Source organism: Aplidium turbinatum, chromosome 2, assembly GCF_918807975.1.
Source record: "Aplidium turbinatum chromosome 2, kaAplTurb1.1, whole genome shotgun sequence".
NCBI classification, from domain to species: domain Eukaryota; kingdom Metazoa; phylum Chordata; class Ascidiacea; order Aplousobranchia; family Polyclinidae; genus Aplidium; species Aplidium turbinatum.
This window is the reverse complement of record NC_137473.1, coordinates 51,741,324-51,758,929: the sequence shown is the minus strand read 5'-3', so window position 1 is coordinate 51,758,929 and position 17,606 is coordinate 51,741,324. Positions and strand designations below refer to the sequence as shown.

The 17,606-nt window shown below is 38.9% G+C and overlaps 1 protein-coding gene and 1 long non-coding RNA gene across 3 annotated transcripts; one reads left to right on the top strand and one right to left on the bottom strand.

Moving 5' to 3' along the window:
* Positions 1 to 8,331: 8,331 nt before the first annotated feature.
* On the bottom strand, positions 8,332 to 12,633 carry LOC145765089 (carbohydrate sulfotransferase 1-like). 2 transcript variants are annotated; one of them, XM_082576834.1, is made up of 4 exons: positions 12,508 to 12,633; positions 11,871 to 12,132; positions 10,821 to 11,144; positions 8,332 to 9,937 (listed from the first exon to the last, which is right to left on the bottom strand). In XM_082576834.1, exons 2-4 carry the CDS (start codon positions 12,092 to 12,094, stop codon positions 9,511 to 9,513), a joined length of 975 nt encoding a protein of 324 aa, XP_082432960.1. In that variant the 5' UTR covers positions 12,095 to 12,132; positions 12,508 to 12,633; the 3' UTR covers positions 8,332 to 9,510. The 2 variants fall into 2 exon arrangements, with proteins under 2 accessions (XP_082432960.1, XP_082432959.1); XM_082576833.1 differs by lacking the exon at positions 12,508 to 12,633 and having other exon boundaries at positions 11,871 to 12,283.
* Positions 12,634 to 13,805: 1,172 nt separating this feature from the next.
* LOC145787930 (uncharacterized) lies at positions 13,806 to 17,159 on the top strand. Its single transcript, XR_014291460.1, has 3 exons — positions 13,806 to 13,909; positions 16,535 to 16,579; positions 16,954 to 17,159. It is a non-coding gene; the product is annotated as an uncharacterized LOC145787930 (long non-coding RNA).
* Positions 17,160 to 17,606: the final 447 nt, after the last annotated feature.

Below are 17,606 nucleotides of genomic sequence, written 5' to 3'. Positions count from 1 at the left end.
AACGAACTTTTCTGTAAAAAAGCAATTTCATGGAGCAAGTATAGGGTGTTCATGGACGTATGAAAGACATTACTTGACTTGTAAATGGCATGACAACCGGCGAACTGAAAACGTGTTATCAAATTGGTTGAAAACAATTTTCAATAAAATTGACATTCGAACTTAACTTTGTTTATGTAGCCTATAGATTATTATACAATTGTTGTATGTGGGCTGTACTTTTAACTCTATCTTAATACGACACGGGGTTTAATGAGGACGCCCCACTCTAGTAGTGAAATATTTCATACGGTAGAAGGAAATATGCTAGAAATGTGAAATTTCTTGACTTTTAGTTTTTTGCGAATTTTGTAAACCTAAACTGGTCATTTTTCTACCTTCCTGCCCTTCACAATAAGCATTTTGTCCCAGGTGGCTAGACATTTCCATGAAACTGCCTACATTATAGCAGTTAATTGTCGTGGGAAGTTTTTCTCCCGCTGTGTGATCCAATATATCGTTTAAGGACATTCGTTCTAATCCTACCCCAAGGCGTTGCTTTTCCGCAAAAGTGCACAATAGGATTGTGGGGTTTTAATTACAATCTTGTGTGTGTTTGAACAATGCCCTTAGAATTGCGACTGCTTTCCACATTTCGCTGCTTTCCAGATAGGATAAACAAGTTTTATTCCGTGACAGAAAGTTTGTCCCTGATATTTCGTCGATGCATTTCTACGTTGAATCAACGTAAAATGCTTGATCATTATTGTAACAATATGTTGCTTACTTTGATTGTAGCCTATCGCCAAAACATGTATACGGGAGCTGCTATCGCGAATATCGGAGGCTCAACGAACATCTTGGCATGCTTCACATTTTCAGGAAACTGATGCCACGGAACTAGAAGCATTCATTGCTGGGGCTCCGGACTAGGGTGGCTCATTTTCCTTGATGTTCTTTAAAATTTTTGTCAGTTTGGAATAATGTTCCATTTTGCTCACTGATATTTGTAAACCAAAAATTTTTGTTGGGTTTTGACCTTTGACCCTGGTTCACCCAAGGAGAAATTCTGAATTTTTCTGAAAAATTAGTAAATTTCGAAGTGGTTTAGCAGTATCTGAAGAGAGGATTTCTCAAAATTTGACAACGTGATTTTGACGTTAACTTCTTCTGTTAACTTCCACGTGGAACATCTTCACCCTACTCCAAGTCTGAGAGTCACTAATAGTGCATGCTTTTAGTGTCATTTTAGTTGATTTTACAGTCTTTTCGCAGTCAGTGAATCTACAACATAGACAAACAAAAAAATTTTGGCACAAAAGATGAGAGTGATTTTAGAGTATTTCAGGGCCCCTGATTCCGAAAATGCACTTATTTTTTTCGAATTGGCTCTAGTTTTCGAGATATTCGACAATGAAAGTATTTTGAAGTCATTTCTCAAAAGCCTTCAATTAGCAAATTGCTTATTTTCAGCCCTGTTTACCATTATGATGTCATAATCGCACTTGTCTTGTTCAATTGGTTCATATTGCACGAAAGTTCAAAACGCAAGCAAAGGTTGAAATGAACTGTGTTTAACGTATGGGAGACATAAATACTCAATGAAAACAGTTGTGAATCAGTAGGCCTACATCACAAGAAAAATATCCCGAAAGTCATGTGTTTATGAATGCAGCTTTATATTGAAAAGGTAGGCCTACTGAAATGGATACTTGTACAAATGAAGTTTTATGCTAAGCCTTTGCTAAGGCCAAGTCTTTGCTGCAAGAAGTTTTGTTTCTGGTCTATAGGCTAAATAAATGGCATATAGGCTAATAAAATATGCCTTTGACAAGTAGGATGATGTACAAACAACCCAGATATATTTTGCTGCATGAGGCAACGCAGAGGACCAACATATTCTGCGATAGATACAGCGCTATATAAAAACAAGCATTATTATTATTACTTTGACATGAAGCTGGGTGATCAAGATAAGTCCTGGGTTCCTCCTAAAGTATGCAAACATTGCACTCAAACCCGTTTCTGGGCTCAAGGCTAAGAAGTTCAGAGTGCCATGGCATAAAGAGAGCCGTGGAATCACCATGAAAATTGATACTTCTGCACGGTGAGGGTGTTCGAAGGAAGTTAGAACATCATGTTTACATGGAGTGTGCAAGGCAGTCATTGGATGGATGTTGCTATTTCTGTTTTTTGTTTCCCCTCTCTAGTTTCAAGTGGTGATTTGCTTGAAACAATAGGAAAACGGGCGTGACTGAGAGTAGCCTCAATACCTTCAGTAATGTTTTGGAGCAAGGTCAAGTTTTTTTCTCAAAACCATTTCTACCACCTACTGTAGTAGTTAAAGATTTAGTTATCAAAAGTGGTAGCTGCAATCTTGGCTCCTCATCTCGATGAACATGGCATTCTTGACTCCAAGGCCAAGATTACGTTCTTCCGCAGCAAGGATAACATTCTAAGCAGCTACTTTACTGAAGAACATAACTTTGTATTCTGTAATTATATAAATGGCCTTCGTACCTTGATGGGTGTTGCTCAGTAGGCCAATCATAATAAAGAGTTGCGTTTGTTCGTTCATCGATAGCTTTGTTTTGCTTATTTGTCTAGTTTGTTAAGCAAAACAATGTATGCATTTTGTTTGTACTTAGTAGCTTACTTAGTATGTCTGAGACTGTTGAAATTGTAGCGCCAGAGAGCTCTGTCGTCTCTGACGTCACACGTACACGTCACTAGAATCTTCCAGAAGACTCCGCCTTGAGCGCATAACTGCACGTCTCGGGAATTCAATTCAGCAATCGGGAATTCAACTTCTGTAATCAACGTCACTATGCCGAATTCCTACCTTGGTTCGTCGTTATGTAGAATTGCAGTCGTGTTGCGTTGTGTGATCATATGTAAAACTCGCAATCTCACACCAGTACCTTCTTAAAGAAGTTAAGCTCATGATTTTAAATCAATCAGTCGTTTGCTATGTGAAAATCAATCAGTCGTTTGCTATGTGAAAATCAATCAGTCGTTTGCTATGTGAAAATCAATCAAATCAATCAGTCGTTTGCTATGTGAAATTTAGTCTTTTGTAGAGTTCTACAACATGTAAAAATCAGAGTGTGTTAAGTTTTTGCTATGTGAAAATCAATAGTTTGTTGAGCTTTTGTTCAATATGAAAAGTCGGTTCTTTCAATATGGAAATCAGTTGAATGCAATATCAAAAGTCAGAACTTAAAACCAGTATCAAGAAATCAGTCTTGGTAATTCTAAAGCAATATATCAGTTTCGTTGTTGCTACTGTTTTCTATTTTTGGCACTGCCAGGATGACGTTTGGATCAGTTTATTGTTAATGTAGCAGCGACAATATTTCGTATCCAGTTGTTGGTGGTGGAGCTTTAATATTCCGGTGTTTTCCTTTACTTTCTGTGTTGCTGGATCGAAGATTAAAAACTATAAACAATTACGTTGTGAGCAAGCATTGATCTTCTGAGTTGAGTTAGTAAACAATACAGCAGCGTAATCGACCTCGTGTCCTATCATTCCTTGCCGACTTTGCCCAGGAATGTTGCCATCCCACTGATGGCTGTGTATGGGTGGATATGCTGAAAGCAGCGTCCGCTACATATTTCTGGTGACCCCGACGTGATTCCCCGACGTGATTTTTGCTAACTGTGAGCTGTAACGACGCGATCTTACTGTGAATTAATTACTTGACTTAACTGTGAATTGACTGAATGTGAACTGATCGCTGGATGCACTGGATTATTCTGGATTATATCACGGATTATAACAAGCCTGCCTTTCATCGGACGCTCCTTCAACGACGACGCCGTGGGACTCAAGTTAAGTAACATTAATTCATGATGTTTGAATACTCTTTTTACATTATCGTAGTAGCCGTAAGCCTTTTTATTTCCCTCGTCGTTGTCGTCCTTGGCCGCCGCCTCACTCGTGGCGCGCGATCGGGGCGTCTTGACAGCAGCGATGACGATGTGTTTCGCCCCCGTCCGGACGACTCCCTTCAGACACTAGATTGTGGTGTCTGCAGGCACCCCAGGCCCTATGGCATGTCATTGCCGAGGTTCTTCGAGACGGACGTATCCCTTTGGATTGAGCTAGTCGAAAGCTTCTTTAGAAATAGGGCCATTGATAATACTGACGAACGATATGACTTAGTTATACAGGCACTCAACGAGCAGCAATTGCATAGGGTCGCCGACGCCGTCGTCGACCGTGACGGTTGTGACGACCCCTATGCCATGCTTAAACGGGCCCTCCTGCGCGAGTTTGGTCTCACGGAGGGAGACCGTGTGAGTGCCTTGTTCCACAAGACGCCTCTCGGAGCCGAAAGGCCATCGACTCATTTAACTAAAATAAGACGACTTTTGGGTAGTGCTGCTAGAGGAAATACATCCTTGTTGCGTGAATTGTTTTTGGGCAAGTTACCGACTGACGTTAGGCGCATTCTAGCCGCGCATGCGGGTGATGATTTGGAGACGTTGGCGCGCCGAGCGGATGAAATAGTTAAAATTTCAAGCGGCGATGATGCCGTTGTGCAGGGTTCACGCAGTCTTTCCTCGCAGGCAGACATTAATCAATCTTTGGATAGGCGTGTCTCCGCATTGTCTGAGTCTGTACAGTCATTCGATCGCAGGATGAACTCTTCCGGTAGTGAGATTTCTGGGAGCTTCAGGACGCCTGACTGTCGGGCGTCCCCCTCTCTCGCCGCTCGGAGGCCCACGCCCTCACGTGACAATCTTCGAGGTCGCCCCTCACTCTGTTTTTATCACGATAGGTTTGGTCCTAGGGCCCGTCGCTGCGCCCCTCCTTGCAACTGGGAAGGAGCAAAAAACGTATCGGGTCCCACTTCAGCAGAGCGGGCGAAGTGGGGACTATCAACTTAAACTCCGCCGCGATGCTTCGGCGCTACAAAATCAACAAATATATTAATGCAAAACGCAAGTTATATATTCTACATCTTGTATCCTCAGGCTTACTTCACATCATATTTTGATTGGTACTAGGCCAGTAAACGTTAAATAGCTGTTTGTTTGGGTTGTAATCAACGTGATTGGTTCCAAATAGCGTTTAAACAACTCAGAAATGTGCCTGGGATTACTTCCAGTTTTGTGTATGTAGTAAACGACACGACGTTAAATCTATAGGGGCTCAAAATAGCGAAAAAGATATTTTTGCTGTAACTCAAAAACTAAAGCCAATTCGAGAAAACTTAGTGCATTTTCAGAATCAGGGGCCTCGAAATACCTTAAAATGACTCTCACATGTCTTTATATAAAAAAAAGTTTTGTTGGCCTATGAAAATCGATAAACATCGTCAAATGATTCAAGAAACTGAAAGCAGTAGGCCCTAGATATTTACTACGTGAAGGGTGCACAAAGAAAATCATGTCTGAAATGTCGTAGGATTTGACATTTTGAGAGTAATACATGTGTCAGTGTTCATGGAGTTGCTAATTAAACCACTTTGCTTGCTACAAGTTTGTGTTACTGCCTCTTATTGTGTCCATTAAGATGAGTGCATTAGAAGATAGAGGGTGAGCAGTTTCAGGGATAAGCGAAAATTCGATATTTTGAAAAAATTCAAACCAGGTGAACCAGGGTCAAACGTTAATATTTTTTTGTGAAATTTGGTGTAGGAGATATATTTACTAAAAGGAACAATATTCCAAACTGACGAAAAGTTTAAAAGAAAAAAAAATTTTTTTCGAGATTTTGCACCAGCCTACTCCGGACACTTCCTGAGAGTGGGGGGGTAATTTAGGCAGGGCGGGAATGATGTTTTGACATCGACAGGGGGCTGATTGGTTTATTTCATCACATATACTTCTGGGAGGTCGCCTCCAGACCCCCTTTGTTTTACTGAAAGCTTCAGTTTCTTATACGTACAGCGTCTTAGGCGACGTGTTTCGCGCCGAAGGCGCAAAATTTTTGCTTTTCAGCACGATTTAAAATCAAAAAAGATTTCAACGAATCTAAAATCGCGAGCAAAAGCTCTTTAACATTTGCCACATTTTTTGAAGTTTTGAGACAATTTTGACTGGAAGAGGGGTCGGAGTACCCAAAAATCTCTCTTAGTATTCTTCCTTGACTCAAGTCCTCCAAATTTTGCACATAAAAGGTTAGATTTAAAAGGTCAAAGCTTTTACTCAACTGAAAATAGAGAGACGTCTTGATCGATACTACAGGAATGCCTACCATCTGCGCCGTGTAAGAAATGACAGTAAACAAAAAATGGAATTTTACAAATAATAATATTATTTAAAAATAAATAGGAATTTTACTTGACTCAGCAAATAGCTGTCCCTTGCCTCAGCTATCCCTTGCAATCATTCAATTTTAAAAGCCACCCATCGTCTCCATCAGCAAAATCGCATGGCATGGCAATACCATCAAGCCCCGTTGGTTCAAACAAAGGCGAAGAGAAGCTGTCTCCGCGAAAAAAAGCCGCCGAGTTACAACGATTCAACGCCGAAAGACATTGAAACGGTGCAATTGAGTAGAAATTAAACAGTTTGTAGCACTGAGAAATTATGATGTCACACATAGCGCATTGTGATGCGTATATTTTTGATAGGATAGTTTGGCGTTGTCTTGCGAGTCGGAGTTTCCAAGCAAAACCTCAAAAGTTGTGCAACAAAATAAAAAAATAAAAACAAAACACAGAAGTTAAAAAAATATTAACCATTAAATTTTTATCTCTACTAGTGGGGGGGGGGGTAATTTTGCATTAGTTACCCCCCCACTCCAATTGGTGGGGGGGTAATCACCCCCGCGGCCCCCCCTCTAACGGAGCCCATGATTCATTGGATTGTGGTATATTAGAGGACTACTCAAGCGAACATTTCACCGAATTAACCATTGCTTTTCCCAGATATATGGTCATCCACTCATCCTATATTTAGTGCGACAATGTTGTTGAACCGATTCAAATTTCTGTCTGCAAATACTCGTTTTGATGATAAAGGCACAAGGGCTCATATTAAACAAAATGAAAAATCTTGTAGGATACAAAGTTCAAAACGCGCAATGTGATTGACTAATCCAAATAATTCTTAAAGGACGTACCGTAGGCTACTGTTCAGAAACCAGTAAATGTACATTGATTAATTGAATCTTTATCCTCGGACTAGGAAAGCTTCTTGCAGAGCTTAATCTGGCAGTTTCGCATACTTGTAGAGGCTTTGAATCACCGAGATTGACAGAGTGAAATTTCCTATTGAAGTCTTGTTGCCGGAATTTATTCCATCCATTAGATTCCGCTGAATGGAGAGCGGTGCCGTGCGTTGCTCAAGTGCACACCCCGAGAGTCGAACCAGCGCCGCTTGATCTTGAAGCTTCTTCGTTCCAGAAGTCACGCGCTAACCAACTGAGCTATAGGGGCAGACATTGCTCTGTAAGGACTCAACGAATCGTCGGAAATAAAAAATTAGTTATCGTTTCAACATCTGGTGATATTCTATAGTGTACAGTCACCAGAAGAACGCAAGAATTTCATAATTGATCACTGTACATCGTGAAGTAGGCTACAGTGCGTTGTTATTATGTCTGTCTACCGAAGTACTTCGTGGCTTAATAAGACGGTATAAGTAGCCTACAGTAAGAATACAATAAAAACAAATTTTATATCGCACGTTTGGACACCAGCACATAGCCTACAGTCGTGTCCTCCTCGTCAAGAATACCACTTATACAGTATTTTTATCTACATATGATAAACAAAATGCAGGATTTAAAAACCTTACTGTATTTTGTTCATCAGATGTGGATAAACTTACTGTATAATTGATAATTGTGTCAAGTGATCGGATCTCCATTTAAGGGCCAGTTGAGCCATGGTATCTACAGACGTCTCATCAAAAAGCAACCGCCTGCTCATCGGTGCTGGACGCTTTGATGCACATATATAATATGCTGTGTTGACGTTTTGCACAGAGAAAGAATTCTGCCTCCTTGCAACGAGACATTACATTGGACAAGGGTTTGGGCCAAATCAAACATCTTGTCATCAACACATCATCACAACGTCAACACATCGTGCCTTAATATGTCCAGCACTCAGCACATTTAGTTTCAAGACCTGTGTTGTAGGCCTAGAACTATGTCCACTGTTCAATGGTGTACGCAGGGGGGGTGTTGGCTTTGCTTCCCATTTTAAAGAAAAATTTTAATAATTTAACGAAGTAGAACATTGAATTTCGCTAATCATGCCTGTGTGGCCTTCAGGCAAGCCTTTGGACTGTCCAATCAATAAAGTATTTCCACGGCTGCCGGGAAACACATCATGATGGCCTTGTTTGCACATCTTGCCAAGCAAACTGAATAACAAAGCTCGCACCGAGTTGAATACTTTTTATTTGTGTACAAACTAAACAGAAAATAAGCAAACTGACGAACAGTATTCAAAGCATCAATTCCAAAAGTTTGTTTCTGATGCAAGTGTCTCATCCGTTGTGCCGTGCCTATTGACCTGACCCGTATCAAAGCTCAAGAATGCAATAGAAAATGGCTTTGGTCATAAACCAGTTTCTGAAATTTCTTAGTCAAATTTAAATTTTGTTCCTAAACTTTTAAATTTAACGTAAACAAAAATCTAATTCTGATAATTATTTTCATCACATCAAACGTGTTGCCTACGTTTTGAAGCAGTTTTAATGAAGCCAAAAAGCGACTATTACAAACATGGAAAATCCCTCACACCCCTGTCAATATATTTGCTGCTTTGACCTGAAGTTTTATATCGCTCATCTCAGATTGACGGTGACCGCAATTGTTTGGTGCTCTTTATCCCACGTGGTTTTTATATGAAACTGGCCACTGTGTTCTACCTCCTAGCCAACATAGAAATTGAAAATGTCAATTGTTTCGTAAAGAAGTGAAGAAGTTTCGTAAAGAACTTTCGTAAACCTGTTTCGTAAAGAAGTGAAGTAAGAATTTGAAGCTTGCACTTTGGCATGGCTTATGTAGGATACTTAGCTTACATCCTCAGTCGAAGGAAAATCCTTTTTAAATCAATAAAATCTTTGGAAGATCAGAGAACATAGAAGATCAGAGATCTTTGAAGATCAAAGAACGTTGACGATCAGAGAATATGAAGATTATATTTTTGAAGATCAGAGAACTTTGAAGATCAGAGAACTTTGAAGATCAGAGAACATAATACAACACCTGCCAAAAGTTAAGAAAAAATCGGTTATCGTGAATGTTAGATCTGATTTATGTAGTAAGCCCAGGGAGTAAGCCTACGGCACTTTCTCATTTCCAACCTTTCAGATCTCAATTCGAGAAAATCTCACCTTTCGTTATTCAACATTTCGTCGAAACAACAGAGAAAACAGAAGTTTGCACCATGCATTGATCGTTGACAATATGGCATTAAAAATTCAATAATTGTGCGTGTATAACGTTTGGTCATGAAACGTCAAGTCAGGTCAAGCCAGACTATACCGTCATAGACTGTTTGAAATGACAGTTGCTTAAATTGAAATATACTGATTTAAAGTTATCATGCTGAGTGGTCAAGTTTAAAAATATCTTTGATGATCTTCATCTAGACTTTTGAGTTCGTCCATGCTGTTGAAGTTTTTGTAACCAAGTTTTTGCAAAGCTTCAGAACAGCGTTCTTGTATTAGTTGGACTACTTCCCAAGAAAGTTCATTTCTCCAAGCTAATAACGAGGAGATGGGGTTTCTTTTTAAGCCCTGTTCAGTTTGGTGTCTCAAGCTTGGATGGTTGTTATGTGAAGTAGCACTCTTCAGCCATTGTTTAACATGTGCACTCATATTAATTCCAACAAAATTGTAAATCTTTTCAGCGATTCCAATTGGATCTGATGCGAAGTCTTCGTATCTCACACGAAAATATTTGTCTTTAAGTTTTGACTTGTTGAGAATTTCATCAGAAAAATTGACATTTGGAATAAGTTGCTCACAAATCATGTTAACGGTGTAGCTGCAAAATCACGATAAATGTGTCAACAACACTACAGTAAAGTGTCGGCTTCATAGCCGAGTGGTGAGACTAGTGAGAGCCCTGGAACGGCAATCGAAAGGGCGCCGGTTCGACACCGCTCAAGAGCATGCAGCTGTGTATGGCAGGACACTTAAAGGCATGCCTGAAAGTGGACACGAAGATTGGCTTCCTTGCCTTTCCGTCTACTCAACCTAATTCTTCAACCACCGGGTGCAAGCCTAGATACGACAAACACTAAAACCCAAACCAATTTAGTTATTTTTTTTAGCCAGATAGCCTATCGCATTTCAAGAGTCTTGGCGGCCGCATTAAAATTTGCTCTTAACTTTTCCTTTAAATTTGGCCGAAGCTTTAAAATTGTATATTCTAAACTAGAGTCCAGACGAGCCCGGTAGATAGTGTTTTCGCGGGCCGCCCTTTGAGCACCCATGGCCTTGTATGAAAACGCGTGTAAAATAATAATCTAATTTACTTGCAACAATAATTTAACTGCTGTGGTCAGCAAATTATTCCATCAACTAGTTGCCACCTTGCTAAAGCGTGGGCTTCGAGACTTGAAAGCAACGTTACATGACGTTGCCGTTTCTTCGTATAGCTGTACACTCATCCAACTGAGCTATCATAGCGGACAGCGATTTAAAAGACATCTTTTCAATTGCTTACGGAGCTACATCTAGCTTACTGAAGGAGATTTAATGTTAAGAAATTCTTGTTTTCGCTTTTTCGTTTTCAAATTTTGCATTTTGCTTTAGACAAAATGGAAATGATAACCTTGGATTTATATAGAACTTGAAATCTGAAAGTTGACTATGAATAGAAAACCACTAGCTTTGGAACTCTGATGAAACCAGCCATAGCTTACCTTGCCCAACCTACTGTCTTTTTACGTCTTGAAACACCTCTTGAATTTAAAGTACCGCGGGGATCTCGAACAAGATGGACGATTTTGATGTTGTAATCTGGATCTTCCAGTAGAGGAACGAGCCATTTGAGCTTGCAGAGGTAGATGACCTTCATAGCTACCAAGAGACTTTGTTTACAATGCTTGTTGAGGGCCTCAGAATCGAGTGGTTCTGGGCAGATTTGCAAGCCTCGTTCAGAAAGTTTACACATTTTGGCGTCCCGAGATAAAAAGTGACTGACTTTGCCTGTTCTGCTAGTGAAACAGACATTATGGATTTTACACCTGAAAATAATAAAGACTGATTAAAAAAGAGGCCGGTTACCGAGATTGACAGAGTGAAGTTTCCGTTTGTTGAAATGTCGTATCCACTAGTTGCCGCTGAATGGAGAGCAGTCTCGAAATACGTTGCTCAAGCGCACACCCCGAGAGCGGAACCAGCACCGCGTGATCTTGCGTCAAGCACGTAACCTCAGCTAACTATAGACAGCAGGGGTGTGTAAACTTGCAGCACTGATAGACAAATACACATAACCAGCTTGGTCAGCCGGCCACAACTGTGACAAAAAATGACAGCAAAATTCATAAGTAGCCTCAACGTAGGCAATGCGCGGTGACATAGCCTATCTTCTGCACTGTCACAACTAGGCTATAAGATAGGTTATAATCGAAAGGAACAATACTAGTGTACTCGAATTGTCTAATGCCCGTACTTGCGTTCACTGGAAATATCTATTGTTTATTATGTTACGACGAATGTGCATGCAATAAATAACCATGCAACCACCTCACGCCTAGTTAGCCTAATTTCACACCGGTTGAAGTGGTCGCGTTGCCAAACAAAAATTATGTTTATTAAATAAATGAAAATTGTCTAGCAAACCACACATTATTTAAAATCTTCCCCTTTGCGTGGGCCAAAATGTTTACACTCGCGAACCACATTTGGCCGGCGGGCCACGCTTTGCATACCCATAGACTAGAAGATGATTGTGAAAAATGTGAAGATACCTGGAATGTGTGTCAGGCCTACGGGATGTTTCAAACGCTTTTCTGTACAAAGCTGGCAGCTTGTCGAATTCACATCTTGATATATGACGCAGTACTTGAACTCTGTCGTGTGCCAGGACATCACACGGACGCTCACCAAATGGGTAAAGAGGCTCATACAAATACGCCACGTCTTTCCGTTCGTTGAAAAGCGATCCAATAATACTTGAGCCCGATCTCATCATTGTTAATACAATAACTGCATCAGTTCTACTGCTCTGACCTGAGATATTCGGAGACTCCTTGACTAAATTTTTAGTTCTTCGTTCAGGTAAAAATGAAGGCCAATACAAAAGACACGTAATTATAAATGTAAGCAGAATAGCTACCATACCAATAAATTGTCTGCTTTTCTTTTTCATTTTTTAATAGAATCCTACAAAAGTTTTAGCATAATGTTTCAACGTTGTGACTCAACCGCAAATCGTAATGTCAGGTTCGCCAGGAAAATTTAAAGTAGGCGTTGGGTGTTTAGTTTACACTGTAATTCCTGTAAACTGCCCGCCAAGGAGTCACCTAAACAGTTATTTTTTTTTAATTAGGTCGCACAATAAAAAAAGTTTGAGAAGCCCTGGGTTAGGTTTTATTATATTCTTACTTTATTAGTAGGCCTACTGTAAATCCAGCTTGAGATTTTTTCTTTTGGATTTCCAACTCGGAATTCAGTTCAGTGTTGCCCCTTTGTGGACGAGACTAGTTCTCTGTTCATAACTGCTAAATATGCTCTTTCGTAACTTTTCCTTATAAGCTTAAGCTTTGAAATTTCCATAAATTAGACACAGAATTTCCCATCTAACAACCCTCAGAAGACTATTTGCTCCACAAAAAGGCCGATACTATGATGGCAGAAGTATTTTTTCAAACATATACAGAACTTTTATCGGACAATCGGTTTTATAAAAAGCTTAACCTTTAGTGTAGAAACTAAGCCTAATGCAATTGTTTGACTGCCATCTTTAAATTCCAATTTAATCCAGAAGCAAGTTTGCCAGATGTTTTTATAATTTCCAGCCCAATTGCTAGTGGAAAGTTAAAACCTAATCGTCGAAGTTATAAAACCAGACAAAAATAAGACAAATTTGCACAAAAATAATCAAAATTGAAAACAATTTAATAAAAATGGAACAAAACCAAACGAAAAAAACGCGACTGCCAAAATTTTTCAACGATTGCTAAAATTTTTAACGACTCAAACAAAACTAGCCCAATTCTGCAAGAAAACAACGGGACTGGCAACTCTTTCCAGAAGTGCAAACTATTTTGCCGCGAAAAATAATCAATTGTGATGTCACGTCTCAACATCATACATGATTGCGTTCTCAAGTCAAGTCAAGTCAATTTATTTTGTTTGAACAGCGCCATATATTAACAAACAAGCAGAGTAAATGTAATTGTCAAAACAATGCATTGTACAAAGAATTAGATTATAGCACAATCAGGATGGTAGCGAAAGACCATAAGCAGTCATCTAGTCAGCCACCACCTCATCACAGTAAATCTAGCTGCACATTCATACACACTAATGTGCAGAGACAGGCACACTACTTCAATGAATAAAAAGAGTTCGCCACTGAGATTGAGAAACAACTGCTTTTGGTTTGAATCTCCATTCTCAGACTGAGTTAGCCGAAGATGAAGACTCAAACTAGCAACCAATATGTGTGCTAGAAATAGAATAGGCTACAGCACAAAGTTTTCATGAAATACGTAGCCTAACGGGGGAAAACGTGAATACCGCCAACTGCAACAATTATTATGTAAAACATAAAAAACAGGATAATTTGATACTAACTGTAGAGAATGCAAAGAAATTTATTCTCACACGAGTTCTCACTCGTGTGAGAATAAATTTCTTTGCATTGCAAGACATGTAACCGAGTCTTTCATATCAAGCATTGTTGTGGGTTTGACACCTGTCAGAAGATACTTCATTTTCTTGATAACTGTAGAGAACAAAGATTAAGAATTACGATACGATGATATACTGTAAAGGACTAAAGGTAAGTTATCCTTTGTATTCAGCACTTAAGGTACGCATGAATATTCTTGTAACAGTTGATTTTTGACTTTTTTTTTAAAGCGATGGAACGGTAAATCTTTTATGTGGTGGGAAATGTCACTCCACACTTGCACACATAAGAAATGGAAGTTTGTTGTCAAAGTTTGTTTCAAACCTGGGAAAAAAAGTCTTGTTTTAGCCTTTTGTCTTGTACCATATGTTGTCTAGTTTAACAAAATAGCCAGAGAAACATGGTGGCAAAAAATTGTTTTCGTCGTGATCTTGAACATGAATTGTGCATATGGCAGCTTTGCAAGATCACTCACTTTTAATACTTGAAATTTGCTGTACATGAACGTCGTCGAGGTTTTCCTGTTTCCAAACAAGCACGCTCTAATAAATTTGTTCTGAATTACTTCCACCTTGTGTACTAACGTTTTGTTGGCCCTACTCCAATTAATTATCGAAAATTGAAGATGCGATTGAAATAATGAATAGTATATTAACCGTAATGTAGATAACACAGGCCAACAAAAACATTTTGGCACAAAAGGTGAGAGCCATTTTAGGGCCCCTGATTCCGAAAATGCACTTAGTTTTTTCGAATTGACTCTAGTTTTCGAGATATTCGACAATGAAAATATTTTTGAAATAATCACTCAAAAGCTTTTAATTGGCACATTACTTATTTTCAACCCTGCTTTCTATTGTGATGTCATAATTGCACTTGTCTAGTTCAATTGGTTGATAATGTACGAAACTTTAAAACGCAAGCAAGGGTCGAAATGAACTGTGATTAATATAAGGGAGACATGAATATTCAATGAAAACAGTTGCGAATCAGTACCTCACAAGAAAAATAGCCCGAAAGTCATGTGTTTATGAATGCAGCTTTATATTGAAAAGGTAGGCCTACTGAAATCGAAACTTGTACAAATGAAATTTTATTCTAAGCCTTTGCTAAGGCCAAGTCATTGCTGCAAGAAGTTATTTTTTATCTATAGGCTAATAAATGGCATGGGCTAATAAAATATGCCTTTGACGAGTAGGATGCTGTCCTCGATACGGCTGCATTGACACTGTCTGCTTTGTGAAGCGCTGAGGAGCAATGCATTCTGCAATGGATCCAGCGCTATATAAAAACAAGCATTATTATTATTATTACTTTGACATGAGACTGGTTGATCAAGATAAGTCCTGGGTTCCTCCTAAAGTATGCAAACATTGCACTCAAACCCGTTTCTGGGCTCAAGGCTAAGAAGAAGTTCAGAGTGCCATGGCGTAAAGAGAGCCGTGGAATCACCTTATTAATAGGCTACTTATGTACGGTGAACACGTTCGAATGAAGTCGTCACAAAGGAAGTTGGAACATTATGTTTACATGGAGTGTGCAAGACGGCCATTGCAATCATTGCATGGACGTTGCCATTTATGGTTTTTCTTTGTCCTCTCTTGTTTCAAGTGGGGATTTGCTTGAAAAAATAGTAAAACGGGAATGACCCAGAGTAACTTCAATACCTTCAGCAATGTTTTGGAGCAAGGTCAAGGTTTTTTCTCAAAACAATTTCTACCACCTATTGTAGTTAGAGATTTAGGTATCAAAAGTGGCAGCTGGAATCTTGACTCCTCATCTCGATCAACGTGGCATTCTTGACTCCGAGGCCAAGATTACGTTCTTCCATAACAAGGATAAAATTCTAAGCAGCTACTTTACTGAAAGACAGAACTTTGTATTTTGTAATTACATAAATGGCCTTCATACCTTGATGGGGTGTTGCTCAGTAGGCTTACCATAATAAAGAGTTGCGTTTGTTCATTGATAGCTTTGTTTTGCTTATTTGTCTAGTTTGTTAAGCAAAACAATGTATGCATTTTGTTTGTACTTAGTAGCTTAGTTAGTAAATCTGATACTGTTGAAGTCAACAAATATATTAATGCAAAACACAAGTTATATATTCTAGCCTACATCATGTATCCTCAGGCTTTCTTCACATCGTATTTTGATTGTTACTGGGCCAGTAAACGTTAAATAGCTGTTTGTTTGGGTTGTAATCAACGTGATTGGTTCCAAATAGCCTTTGTACAACTCAGAAATGTGCCTGAGATTATTTTCAGTTTTGTCTATGTAATAAAACACACGTTGTTAAATCTAGGGGGGCTCAAAATTGCAAAAAAAATGTTTTTGCAGTATCTCAAAAACTAGAGCCAATTCGAAAAAAAACAAGTGCATTTTCGCAATCAGGGGCCTCGAAATACCTTAAAATGACTCTAACATATCGTGCCTTTTGAAATTTTTTTTTTTTGTTGGCCTGTGTAATTGGACATAGTATCTGATTTTGTAAGCAATGCAACATACTTTACTCAATTTTGTGCAGAGGTCATAGATATGGGCGTTCCAGTTCAATATGTTGTCCATCGTACTCCAATGATTAGTTTTGTTAATGTTTTGGCCGTTTAAGGTCAGAGAGAACGATTTTGTAGCATGAGGGTTTCTACAAATGATCATAAAATTAGTTTTAATGTAATTAATGGATAATTTATTGGTTCTCATCCATACATCAATCTTTTTTATTTTTTCCTTGACTTGTTGTTCTAGGCAGGTCAAATTATAGTGTGTCATGTTTAGGCTGCGGTGTCATCCGCAAAAAGAGTGGTCATGAAAGAGGACGCAGTAAGTAGATCGTTCACATATAATAAAAATAGCAAAGGACCAAGGGCTGACCCTTGGGGGACGACGCATTTGACAGTTGAAAAGCTGGATGATATGGAGTTAAGTTTGGTGCATTGTTGTCTGTTGGTTAAATAGGACTTTATCAAGTTCCATATTTTCCACGTAGGCCTAAACCATAACAATATAATTTTTCCAATAAAATGCCATGATCAACAGTGTCAAATGCTTTACTCAGGTCAAAAAAATAGAGCACGTAATTGTTATTTAAGTTTTTGAGTAAATGATCATATATGTGAGTTATATATACTGAGTTCTGTCGAATCGTTAGTCGTAAAACCGTGTTGACTGGGAGTTAATATATTATTTTTATCCAGAAATTTGATCATTTGTTTGTACAAAAGCTTTTCAAGAATTTTGGAGAAAGTGGGCAAAAGAGATATTGGCCTAAATCGGTTAAAGCGATGGGATTGGATACCTTTGCTATTGGGATGATTGTAGACAGCTTCAGTGGATCTGGATATAGGTCTCTTGAGCAAAGCAGTTGTTGTATAATCGAGCAAGAATGGGCGAAATAATACAGTTTGCAAGTTTGATGAATTTTGTCGGGATATCGTGTATTCCAGGAGAAGTTTTTGTTTTCAATGTCATTATGATGTTTGAAACCTCACTGGGATTGATGTCTTCAAGTAAAAAACTGGATTGGCATGTTGTTGTTAAAAAATCTGAAGAGGACACGCCAGTTGGTTTGGTCAATCTTCTTTGCTCAATCTCAACTGATTCTTTTCAATCGGTGCTGCTAAATCTGCGGTTTTCAATCAATCATTTTATTTTTCGTCATTAAAGCGTCCGGGACGAAAAAGATACTAACTACAAAAATCGATATAACTTAGACCTACCAGCACGTTAATGAACGGGAAAAGGTGGCAAAACCTTGAAAAGTTTCCTAGTTAGCTGGGTTAATTTTGAAGCTTGGTTGCGGAGATAAAAAAAAGGATTAGGCCTAATCAGTAAATTTTGGTGCTACTTT

What these genes read in the sequence shown, in the direction of transcription:
- LOC145765089 (XM_082576833.1), bottom strand. Translation starts at nt 12,271, where the DNA reads ATGAAAAAGAAAAGCAGACAATTTATTGGTATGGTAGCTATTCTGCTT. An exon ending in AGGCCTGACACACATTCCAG is followed by an intron (nt 11,145 to 11,870) that starts GTATCTTCACAT and finishes TATTATTTTCAG; the next exon opens with GTGTAAAATCCATAATGTCT. An exon ending in AAGACAGTAGGTTGGGCAAG is followed by an intron (nt 9,938 to 10,820) that starts GTAAGCTATGGC and finishes GTGATTTTGCAG; the next exon opens with CTACACCGTTAACATGATTT.